The 12229-nt window shown below is 44.4% G+C and overlaps 4 protein-coding genes across 4 annotated transcripts; 1 reads left to right on the top strand and 3 right to left on the bottom strand.

Annotated features, from left to right (window-relative positions):
• Positions 1 to 281: 281 nt before the first annotated feature.
• mkks (MKKS centrosomal shuttling protein) lies at positions 282 to 3724 on the top strand (the record flags this gene model as incomplete). Its single annotated transcript, XM_080740659.1, has 4 exons — positions 282 to 1269; positions 1695 to 1876; positions 2113 to 2223; positions 3296 to 3724. 4 exons carry the CDS (start codon positions 282 to 284, stop codon positions 3722 to 3724), a joined length of 1710 nt encoding a protein of 569 aa, XP_080596785.1.
• Positions 3725 to 8615: 4891 nt separating this feature from the next.
• LOC308296585 (phosducin-like protein 3) lies at positions 8616 to 9344 on the bottom strand (the record flags this gene model as incomplete). The annotated part of the gene is made up of 1 exon (XM_080739898.1): positions 8616 to 9344. The coding sequence occupies one exon, from the start codon at positions 9342 to 9344 to the stop codon at positions 8616 to 8618; it is 729 nt and encodes a 242-aa protein (XP_080596024.1).
• A 530-nt stretch (positions 9345 to 9874) lies between these two features.
• LOC308297243 (cytochrome b-c1 complex subunit 7-like) lies at positions 9875 to 10210 on the bottom strand (the record flags this gene model as incomplete). The annotated part of the gene is made up of 1 exon (XM_080740658.1): positions 9875 to 10210. The coding sequence occupies one exon, from the start codon at positions 10208 to 10210 to the stop codon at positions 9875 to 9877; it is 336 nt and encodes a 111-aa protein (XP_080596784.1).
• Positions 10211 to 11262: 1052 nt separating this feature from the next.
• Positions 11263 to 11916, bottom strand: LOC308296941 (derlin-2-like; the record flags this gene model as incomplete). The annotated part of the gene is made up of 1 exon (XM_080740299.1): positions 11263 to 11916. One exon carries the CDS (start codon positions 11914 to 11916, stop codon positions 11263 to 11265), a length of 654 nt encoding a protein of 217 aa, XP_080596425.1.
• Between the last annotated feature and the right edge of the window lie 313 nt (positions 11917 to 12229).

The raw sequence follows: 12229 nt of genomic DNA, 5'->3' as shown, positions 1-12229 counted from the left end.
TAACATTGAAAGACAGACGGATAGAACATAGTACTTTATGTAGGATAATATCATATGTTGATAATATGTTGCATTGAATGTGTTATGTCTTATACAGTGAGCATTGTTTAATCAGTGCTACCTTTTGTTATTGTTTCATTTCAGATTCACAAATTTGCCTTGATACCTGGTTTGGAGAAGAACTGAACCCCCTTCAAACTTTACTCTGTTTCTGACCATCAGTGTATCCCCACACACACATTGAGGACAGAACAATAAATCAGTTGAAACACTAGTAATCGATGGCTCGACTCGCCAAGAAAACGCCGTCTCTGTGCACAGATCTTCCCACGGACGACCCTGCTGTCTGCCAGAAGGTTGATGTGCTGAGGAGGCTCCTGACGTCTTGCTACGGACCGGCGGGCAGACTGAAACAGGTCCACAACAACATAGGGGGCCACGTCACAACCACCTCCACCTCCTCGGTTCTCCTCCGAGCCGTGTCATCCTCACAGCCCCTGGTCAAGCTCATAGCAGTCTCCGTTCTCAACCACGTGTCTCGTTTCAGTGACTGCGGTTTGTTTACTGCCATACTTTGTTTATCTCTCATTGACCAAACGAAACAACGACCCGGGCTCAGACGAAGCGTCGCCATCGACGTGAACAAGCATCTGCTGGACGCGTGCACCTCTTACCTCCATCAGGGTGATTGTGGTTGTAAAGTCGAGCTCGACTTCTCCAGCAGTCGAAGACTGATCACTTTGGCTCGCAGTGTTCTCTCCAGCAAGCCGGCTTGCGTTCTAACAGAGCCTGAAACGCTGCACATAAGTAGACTGGCAGTGCAGGCTTTTTTACTGGCCATACCCTGTGACTGTCCTGGCACTGTCGTTCTTGGTAAGACAGTGACTGTGTCCATTGAGGGTCACTCTGTGATGGACTCTGCAGTGTTTCCAGGGCTACTGGTGGATATGCCGGACGTTCTTTACCACAGCAATGTGGAGAATCTTCACTCCAGCCCTCTGAAAATTGTATTATTTACTGCCTCGCTCTCCGGGGACCTTTCTGATTTGGGAGAGTGGACCTTGGAGATGCACGACGAGGCAGACCCGGAGTCACAGATCCTGGATCACCTGCTGGAGCTGGGGAAACGGATGGTGGAGAACCAGGTGAAGATCTTTGCATGCCAGAAGGTCATTCACCCAGTCCTGCAGCATTACCTGAGGCACCATGGCATGGTGGTGATGGAGAGACTGGGAATCGCTCTCGTACCGCCACTTTGCCAAATGACAGGTTGGCCAGTTATGATGATTACCATCTGTTCTTTTTTATATATAGCATAAATAGCAGATCTACATGCTCACAACGCCTCGCAATGAGCATGTACTGCAGTAGATCGGCTATTTTCAAAATGTTTGCCTCTTGCTTACTCAATATTTGACAGTTTGGCCAGTTTGGTATTAAAACGATCTTAAAAATCCTTAAATTGTCACTTTAGAAATGTGCAGATACCATGTACACTTATACTGTGTGTTGGTTTGTTTATCATTGAGTGAGAAAAAAATGTACATTAAGCTAATCATCTGGGGACCCCACAAAATAATTGAGAACCACTGATGTATACAGAATGAAACAGGAAGACGTTTGAGCCTAACATGTATTGCACTGTCCCATGTCAACTGTATATGCCTTAAGGTTTTATTTTCATCTTGTACCAGGTGCTCAACCTGTAGCCATATTACATGGCACAATTCCACCGGAGGCCTATGGGCGAGTGAAGGGTCTGAGTACTAGGCACTTTGGGTCCAAGACAATGCTGCATCTACATCCTCTGGACGAGCCAGCGGTCTGCACTTTGATCCTCTGCCATAGGAACGAGACAATGTTGAGTGAGCTGAAGGTAAGCTATAACCAAGCAGGCACATATACACAACACAACATTATATTTTAGGTGTTAAACCACATGAAACCTAGCATCCCTATTCTGGGGTGAAATACTGGGACGTAGAACAAATGTTATGTTGAAACATTGACACACTCCCTAGGGTTAGGTATCGTCGGACTAATGGGACATGGGAACAATGCTACACACCCCCTGCCCTGATGTCTCAAAACTCCTGTGTTTGAATGATTCAGGTGGCATGCCAGAAAACAGAACATGTGTTGAGGCTCACTCTGAGGGAGCCGTCTGCTCTCCTCGGCGGAGGATGCACTGAGACCCACCTCGCCGCTTACATCAGAAACAAGGTCAGATTCTCTCTGTAGCCTCTTGAGTCCCTGAGTGCTCACTAAATTGAAAAATAGACAATATACAAACTCACAAGGTGTCGCAATGTGACACATTGTGAGCTTGTAGATACAACGATGGGGGCAGGGGTGAAATGAACGGGACTGGGCTTGGATCCTCCAGACGCAGAGATTTTTTTTTCTTTTTGCCGGCTGTGAATATATATTAAAAAAAAAGAAATCGAACAAGGCAGCGCCTCAAATGTTTTCAGAAACCCATTTCAGTGTCCTATTTAGCTTTAAAATAGATTGTTTGTAAGTGGCAGCAGCCATTTCGGTTTACATTCAGGAAAGTAGCACAGCCGTCTAGTCTAGTGTTTAGCACAATGATAGCTCTGATGCATGACATTGGCATTTGATTAAATGTTAAATGTTTTTTTTGCTACTATTGTTAGTGCCCATTATGACTTAACTGTGGATATGCTCTAAAACAGTGGTTGGTTTTCAACTCTTTTATTTCAGCCACGGACCACCATTTGATTGGTGTGTAGACTTCTTGTAAATTAAGTAATGCAGGTGTTTAACAATAATTTAACTCTTGAGAGTGTAAAATGAATGATGGTTTCATTTTACGCTCTCAAGAGTTAAAGATCAGGGTCCATTTGGTTACCAACTCTCCATCATTTAGCTAGGAACCACCTGGAACCCCCTCAACGACCACTGGTTGAAAACCACTGGTCTAAAACAATCATAGCTCTGATACAAGACATTGACAAACACGTTTTTCATTTCAGCTTGTCTTTAAGTAGTTAAAAATGTAGTCGAGTTGCCAGATCAGGATGTTTTACATTCACTTTGGGTCTGGGTTTGAGTCCCCAGGACAGACTAGTGAAAATACTGATCTACAAGCATACAACGTGTCGTGAGCTTGTAGATTGGCTATTTTCCCTTCTTTAAATCTAGGAAAAGAAAATGGGATTTTGACTCGAGTCGGGACCCATAACAGTTGGTCTGTGACCAACAAATGGGTCCTGAGCCCCTGTTTGGGAACCAGTGTGTTCTAACATGTCCTCCTGATGATGTCGCCCCCTAGGGCCTGAAGGAAGTGACGCAGGCAGCAGAGCTGGTCGGGTGCTCGCAGGTAGACTACCTGCTTGGGTTGGATGCATTCTGCAGCTCTCTGGAGTCTGTTGCCCGGGCACTGGAGCACAACGGTGGCAATCCTGTCATCGATCTGATCAATGGCCACCACTGGACTGTCGCTGCAGATGTTGTCCAATCCCAGAGAAAGGATGCCCTACTGGGCCGCTGTGGCTGTGGACTAGTGGAGAAACTGGGTGAGAAGTGGACCTACCTGGGCACTGAACACTCAGCGTTTTCCCCTGAACCCGTGTCTACGAATGATGACGTTCAGCCAAATGTGCTGGACTCTTTCACAGCCAAAGTCAATGCGTTACAAGTCTCCGTGGAAACTGCTAACCTTGTGCTAGATATTGGGTATATTATTCAAGATGTGAACTAGTTGATGAATGCATTTTAATCCTGTGTACTTTGTAGATTGGAAATAATGAAAAGTGATAACTAATACATCTATCTATAAATTAGGGAAATCTACGTCTGCGTGTCTTTGTCCGCGTGTCTGTGCTGACGTCATCCAATGGGAAAACCCTTGAGAAAACACACGGTCGATCACGTCACACTTGTTGGTGGTAAAGGCCTTGCCTTTGTACTGTCGACCAGAAACAGACGGAATCGAAAGTACTTGCGCTCTACGCTGGCGCAAGTAATAACTGCGTAAAGCTGAACAAGTTGAACTGTGAAATTTCTAGCACAAAGATTGTGGAAGTATTATATTATGTACTGTAGAAAATGTACACATCCCTCCTCAGGTGGACTTTCGATTCAGCTCAAGCAGTAATATAATGAATTACCCAGAGGAATTCACTGGGAAACAGTTTTTCTTTTTCTCGAAAATCTCAAAGTGTACAAATTTGTAAAGAGAAAAGTACAAGCACTAATAACTGCATAAAGCTGAACAAGTTGATGTTTGAATGAAATGTCTTGCTCAAAATGTTTTGTAAGATGCCATAAAAGAAGTTGTGGAATAATAAATATAAATTGAGGACAACTTTAGTATGCTCGCTAAAACGAGCCCACAACTAATTCAAACAAACGGAAATTTAAAACATGACATCAAAACTAAATAGAAACTAGAAAGATACAATTGGAAATTGCAAGTGTGGTTGCCGTGACACAAATTTCGCAAATTAATTTCGTATTACTTTGGCCATATATGGAGATCTCTGTATCATCAATATTAAGCCCATATCTTGGAAAGGCCATATATGGACATACTGTATATGATGTCAGACATCTACAGTATGATGTCAGCCATCTCCATATTTAGAGAAAACAAATTCACAGATAAACATATATAAACTAGAAGAAGTGCTCTTCCGAGCACAGGTCTCCACCAGCCATGCGTCCTGGTAGTGCTATAATAGGCCAATGTAAAAAGGGTGGCATGTGTTCTTCACCAATCTTAGACCTTTCATGGCGCCACCATGAGGCTGATTTGAACATTTTGTAGTGTAATTTCTTCCTTGGCCTTTTGCGAATGTGCGTGCACAATTTCATTACAATTGCACGCTGTGTTTGATTTGAGGCATTTTGTTCGAAACTGATCAATCCTGCAAAGTTTGGAGGCCAATCTTAGCCAATCAGGATTGAATATTTAATACGGGATAGATCCGTCTTGATCATATGACTGTAGAGATACTGTGTACTGATTTGTGTTAATTTTGGGTAAAATCGGAAGGAGTAATATCCAAAAATGTGTCTTACATAAGTCGGCCTCCTGGTGGTGCTATAAAAGGCTGATGTGAAAAATACAAGGAAAGGGGTTTTCCTTGGCCTATAGGGAGTGTGCTTACAAAGTTTGAAACTGATCGGTGGAGTTATAGGTAAAACCATGAATAGTTATAGCGCCACCATGAGGCTGATTTCAAAGATTTGAAGTGGCATTTCTTTCTCGGCTTAGTGGGAACTTGTGTGCGCGATTTCATGTTAATTGCACTCTGCATTTGTGATTTGAGGCATTTTGTCCAAAATGGACCAATCTTACAAACTTTGAAAGTCAATATCAGCCAATCAGGATGGAATATGGACAATCAGACAGATCTGTGTCGATCCCATGACTGTAGAGACACTGTCTACCGATTTGCGTGATTTTTGGACAAAATCTGTAGGAGTAGTGTACAGAAATGTGTTTTGCAAATATCTGCCTCATGGTGGCGCTAGAACAGGGCCATTTGAAAAATGTGGGGCAGAGGTTCTGAATTGGCATCCAGGGAGTGCGCTTACAAAGTTTGAAACTGATCGGTGTAGTTATAGGTAAAACCACGAATCGGCCTGTTATAGCGCCACCATGAGGCAGATTTCAAAAATTTGAAGTGGCATTTCTTCCTCGGCCTAGTGGGAACGTGTGTGCGCGATTTTATGTTAATTGCACTCTGCGTTTGTGATTTGAGGCATTTTGTCCGAAATGGACCAATCTTACAAACTTTGAAAGCCAATATCAGCCAATCAGGATGGAATATGGACAATCAGACAGATCCATGGCGATCACATGACTGTAGAGATACTGTCTACTGATTTGCGTGATCTTTGGACAAAATCTGTAGGAGTAGTGTACAGAAATGTGTTTTGAAAACATCAGCCTCAAGGTGGCGCTAGAATAGGGCCATTTGAAAAATGTGGGGCAGAGGTTCTGAATTGGCATCCAGGGAGTGTGTGTGCTAATTTTGGCAGCAACCGGGCCAACGGCGCCGGAGATTAGCTGTACACAAACTTGGAGGACGGACGCACGGACGGACGCACGCACGGACAGGGGCGAAAACATACTCTCCCTCAGCCTTCGGCTGGTGGAGACAATTAAACGATATAACGTATCTCTTAGCAAGATGAAGCCAGTCGATTTGACATTATGGCCCAAATCCGTGTCACCAAAACTGGGAGAAGTATAGCGCGGCAAAAAGAAGTTTACTTACTGTAGGCGATGATGGAAGACGGAATGGTTGCCCCTGTAGGGCAACCACACTAACTAGAAAGCAATTCTGGGAAATTGTAAGTGTGGTTGCACTGATGGGAGTTGCGAGGAATCCTCAGGGAAATGAATTCTGTCTTACTATTTATATTATATATTGTGATCCATGTGATGTCAAGTGAAGCATGACCAATCCTGTCTGATTGGACATTCTATTGCGCCTTACAAACCAGATCATTTTAGTTAAAAGGTTAACAAAAAACAGGTTCACTTTAGCTGGCATAAAGGTTCTCGAACCAATGGCGACTTCACCATCTGCATCTTGTACCCATATCTTCTTCAAGTGTGAATTATCTTAATTAGTTTCAACAAGGTTCTTGGAGGCCTCTGTGACATTCTAACCTTTAGTGCCTAATGTAGGATACAAACACAAATGCAATTATTTTTATGTTTTGAAGCCATATGGACCTTCAGGTCCAATTTGTCCCTCCTTTCATAAGTTGGCATATTATGTGTAGTATATTCCTTCTCATGTGTAGCAGTTGGGGTAGTTTTGGTTTTATTTAAGTTTAGTTTTTTGGTGAATCTAATATTTTGTCAATACATTGGCTGTCTTGACAGTGTCAGTGTCTATGGTATTCATGTAGATTAATGTTGCGTACACAGACACACACGTGTGCACTTTTGTTTGGGCTTTGTGTTATCAAGTAGATATAATTCAGAGCGCTTCAACATCTCTTCAGTATATTTATATAGTCAAAATGAAGTTATTAAACTTTTTATTTGAAAATACATTTTACATTATAAAACCAAGCACAAAAAGTAAGGTAACTTGACTTCGGTCCATTATATCTCCCCTTTGATAATACCAATTTGTATTGTGTTTTATATCTTTTTATTGTTGATTAGTCACCTTTCCAACGAGGTACAGCTTGTAGGCATCGGGCATTCGAGGCATGAGCGCAGCCAAACGTGTGGGTAGCGCCGACCAAGAATTTGCCAAAATGGCCTGTAATACTGTTCCACTGGCATTCACTCTCGTTTTGGGCTTCAAGTTGTGTGACAGTCACAGATGTGTGCCTAGCACCTGAGCATGGGTTCTGCAAATTTGTGGGTAGCGCCAACCAAAAACTTGCCAGAATGGCCTGTAATACTGTTCTGATGGCATTCACCTTTGTTGCTTGGAGCATTGAAGATTCCGGTCTTCTTGGGGTGTTGTCTTCTTGGTCTGTCTTTGACTTCACCAGTCTCACGGAACTTGGTCCTAAGTTTGGAAATGGTACCAGGGCTGACACCAAATAATGCTGCCACTCTGAATGCTGGAACACCAGCCTCGAATTTCCATATTGCACGGGCCCTATCCTGAAGGGACAAACGTGGCATCTTTCCACCAGTGTTGCTGCTTGAATAAACCACAAACTCAACAAGTTGCAGAACCCATGCTCAGGTGCTAGGCACACATCTGTGACTGTCACACACCTGTGACTGGCACTCAACTGCCAGAACTTGAAGACCAGAACGAGAGTCAATGCCAGCAGAACAGTAATACATGCCATTTTGGCACATTTATGGTCGGCGTTACCCACGCGTTTGGCTCATGCCTCGAATGCCCGATGTTAACCTCGTTGGAAAGGTGACTAATCAACAATAAAAATGATATAAAACACAATACAAGTTGGTATTATTAGAGGGGAGATATAATGGACCGAAGTCAAGTTTCCTTACTTTTTGTGCTCGGTTTATATACCTTGTGGGACCATAGCAACGAGCCTGCATAAAACCTCAATGTGTGTAACTATATACAGTTGTAAGGTTTTAAAAGGCTGGCAAAATAAGAACCTCCAAGTACTTTGTGGATATTTCACCCATGCAATAAGCACAGGTGGGCATTGATACAGTATATTATACAGCCTCACAGAACTAAAATCAATGAACTTGTAGGTCCTAATTTGAGTAAGCGACACTGGCATCTGCCTACATTAATCAAAACAGTGAAAACAACAGCAGAAACTGATGGAAAAATGGATATCTGACTGTAATCTTGTCCATCATGCTATCACTGTAGTCGCAACTCTGTCGCACCAGACTTCACCAACAGTCCATATCTTCCATAATAATTATTATTACTGTACGTCTTACAGTACAATAATGTCATTGTCGAGATGCTAGTGATATTTTGGAAAGTCTGATTTGTGTGGCTAGTGTACGGACTCTCTGAACACTCTAGAAATCAGTTTAGGAATCAAATTGCATTTAAAACCACCTAGGAATGTTGATTACATTTTCAATACGTTTTTTTTTGCTGTACAGATAAAAAACTATCCGATTCCAATCTGGATAGGCCAAAAATTGGATTTGTGCTGCCAGTCTAGTCTTCGTCTTCCGTGTCGCTGTCTTTCCGCATGGGGAGTGAGGATCTGATTGAGGACCTGATTGAGGACATGAGTAGGTCTTGGAGCTTCTTCCTGGGATTCTCCTCCAGGTCTGTTTGCACAGCTCCGCTCCGTGATAACATCCACTCCAAATCCTCAGCTCTTGGGTTCATACCACCGAACATAAGCGGTCCGATGAACTGCGCCTTCAGCTCCCCCTCAAAGTAGACGAAGATAGTGGGCAGGTTATGGTCGGGATAGTTGGGGATGCAGGTCGTGGAGATGGACTTGAGGAACTTGGTCTGAGGGAACTTGCTGGCCAGCGTGAGCAGGTGCTGGTTGATCAGGGCGCACAGAGGAATGCCCGGTCTGTAGAGGTGCAGCGCCACCCAGACGCCGGCCCCGGCCTGGTTGACTTCCTTGACGTAGTCCTGTCCGGAGATCTCCCCCACCTCCCCGAACACGTTCTTCACCTGAGTCACCTTCCACTCGGTGAGGCGCTTCTGCCTGTACGTCTCAATGGCAGCCTCGTCCTCTTCGTCGAACTCGTCCTCGTTTTCGGCCAGCTCGTCGAGTGTCATGCTTTCGTATGTTTTCGCAGCAGACAGCTGCTGTTGAAGAGCCAGCTCCTCCTCTTCGTCATCTTTGGGGATTTCTTTGGGAGGAAGAATGCCTTTCTTCCGCAGGATATCATTCCACTCTGTGTCTTCATTTGGGTCCTGCATCGTGACAACTCTGAATATATTTTTGAATCCCTGTATTGCTGTCTGTTTAAACTCTGTTGGACATTGGTGCCGGACGCCAGGGAGCTTGCAGCTTCTTCTCTGATGATAGTGCGGTGTCAGTTATCCGAATAAATGAAGGCCAGTTTACGGTGACATCAGTAGTATGACATCAGTACTATGACATCAGTTACCTCCATATTTGGGCATAAACCACAGATGGGTCTTACAACTAGGACAGGTCTCCAATATCTTTGAGTGGTGTCTAACCGCTCCTACTGTACATGGACTACGCAGAGACCGACATCACAGCTGATGTCACGAACAGAACGGCCCATATGCACGTGTGTTGTGTTTGACACCATGCGAAGTGAGCACCGGTGCGATTCTTTTTTCTTTTCTCTTTAAAAACAAAACTATTTCTTTAATGAGCACACAGTGCAAAGGTTTAAATATATTTTTTTTTGGTTATTATGTTATAGATTTGGATACCAAGCCAAAGGCCCAATAAAACCGCATCACAGCATCGATTTTTATTGCTTGTTAAACTCCTCTCTCTCTTTCCTTTCACGAATAACCTCCTCCAGGTATGGTGTCAGATAATGGACGTCCTCCTCATATGTCTTTATCTGGTCTTTGGGTAAGATCTGGTGCTTCATGGAGAGGTCCAGGGCTCTCTTGAACCGGTAGATCCTGTCATTGTACACGTCCTCTGGAAGCCTTCGCAGTGCCTCCTTCACATCGTCATCTTCGTGGATGGTGTCATCACGCATCAAACCGAGCTTATTGAAGCCACATAGGTTGTAATACCATTTGCGGAATCCAAGCAGGAGCCTCCCTGTCGCTGATGCTGGTGCCTTCAGTGCCATCGTTTTGCACTAACAACCGTGGCAGATTGTGGTATCCCTTTCGCCTTGTTACCTTTGATGTTGGCTCTTTAGCAGTCGGAAGCCCTTGGTTTCTGTGTCTTGAAAGAACTAACCAGAGATGTCTAAAGAGATGTGCAAAATGTATCTTGTAGGCAGTGCTGTCTTTGGTCTCTCGTGCCCCTCACTATGTGTTGACAGCGTTTATGCAGTTGCTTCAAATATGGCATCATCAAATATGATGTCAGTCTTACCCAAATATGGAGTTCCACACAGGCCTATACTCTGATCTGTGCTGTGGGAGACTTAGGGTCTACATGGCTGTGGTGCTGTCCTAGAGGTCGGGCGCTTCTGTCTGCCATTAGCGATGGGCCTGGAGTCTAGGCGTCTATGTAGATTGATGGCATGCGTCTGGGACGCCCCATCAGAAGAGCATGTTACGTTGTGGGGTCTTGATCAACAATGTCAGATACCCTCAATCTGGATCGGATCGTTCTCTTCCACCACTGATTGGGCACCCACCCTGGCACTGCCCGCAGAACCTGCTTCAGAGAACCTCGCAGAGCACTAGCTTTAGGCAGCCCCCTGGATGAGCTGTGCCGTCTCATTGGTAAGATGGCAAGCAAATGGCAAAAAGCCAATTGCAGTTCCGCACCATGTAGACAAACTGCATGAAGATCAGTGAATAACAGTCCAGAGAAATCATCATCCTGCCACTGATACTTTCAGGGCTTTTTGTTTTTGTTTTGCCACACGTTTAAGTCAAATGGGGAAAGAAACAAAAGAAATGTCTGAATGCATTCACATAACAGTTTAACGTTACTCTCATTTTACAATTGTCAAATATTTTCTTTCTGAGACTTAGCCAAATTTCAGCAATGGCTTCACAATGCAAGGTCACTGGGCTATCACTCTCGGCTGTGATGACAATAATCTGGCATCTTGAGAAGAGTTTTTGAGGTATCTCCCGCACCATGTTTATTCCTTCAGCAATGGCTGGCCGGTAGGGATGGGGGTCTTTGTAATAACCCAAGGCAAATCATCCAGGGTGTTTGCTAGTTGCCATCTTCTTCTGGGGTGTCAAACAGCATCTTTACGATAGAAGGGGTCTTCAGCCACCTTCCGCCACCTGGCTGGTTGGGGAACACATCCTCCAGGAAGTAGTACGTATGGCCAACAGCGATACCTAACAGATCCACAATAATGGAGTTGCCCAGCACCAGTGAGAATGCCAACAGCACCCAAGGCAAGAAGGGTGCCTGAAAGTTGAAAAGGCCAAAGAAGTTCATGTGGACGAGGGGGTTCCGTCGACTCCACACATACACCAGCATGATTGTGAAGGCCTGTCCCAGGAAAAGTAGACTCACAAAAATGCCAAATATGGTCATCAGCAGCCCAGCAAAGAGGAACATGAACACAAAATCAGCGGTGCGCCCTCTAAAAGACCCCTCCTCCAGCCAACGACAGTACTGGTACAAGAAAATCATATTGAAAAGGAAGCTGAAGCCAACAGGACCAAAAAACAAAAAGTTGGTTATTAGCCGCCAGACCTGGTACCTTCTTACAATCAAGTTAGGGTTAAAGTAGAGTTGAAAAGGGGTGATCAGCTCCAGTTGCACTGCAGCTGTTGTGAGGACACATGCGGTTATGTATGCCCGAGTTACAACAGGGATCTGAAAATATTCCTGTCTTAAAGCCCGATACGCCATTTTACTACATGCAACGGGTAGGAAGGTGGCTTCCGGTGTGACAGACAAGCTCTCAAGAGGTCAACTGGCCACCTCCTGTGTACCGCCTAGCTTATGTGTCATCAATGACAGTGACGTCAGTGACATCTCCTTACATCATTCCTCCAGAAAAGTTATTAGTGTGGTTGGCAATCAGAATATACTTTATTTCTTTCTTTCCATCTTTCCGGATAAAGTAAACCTTATTTTGCCGCGCTACTCCTCCCACAGTTTTGGTGGCACGCACTTTGGCCATAATGTCAAATCGTCCGGCTTCATCGGAACTCGTCGGCTT

This window comes from Nannobrachium achirus (genome assembly GCF_963921795.1).
Source record: "Nannobrachium achirus genome assembly, chromosome: 13".
Classification (NCBI taxonomy): Eukaryota; Metazoa; Chordata; class Actinopteri; order Myctophiformes; family Myctophidae; genus Nannobrachium; species Nannobrachium achirus.
The sequence above is the reverse complement of the archived record's forward strand: the minus strand, read 5'-3'. Positions and strand labels throughout refer to the sequence as shown.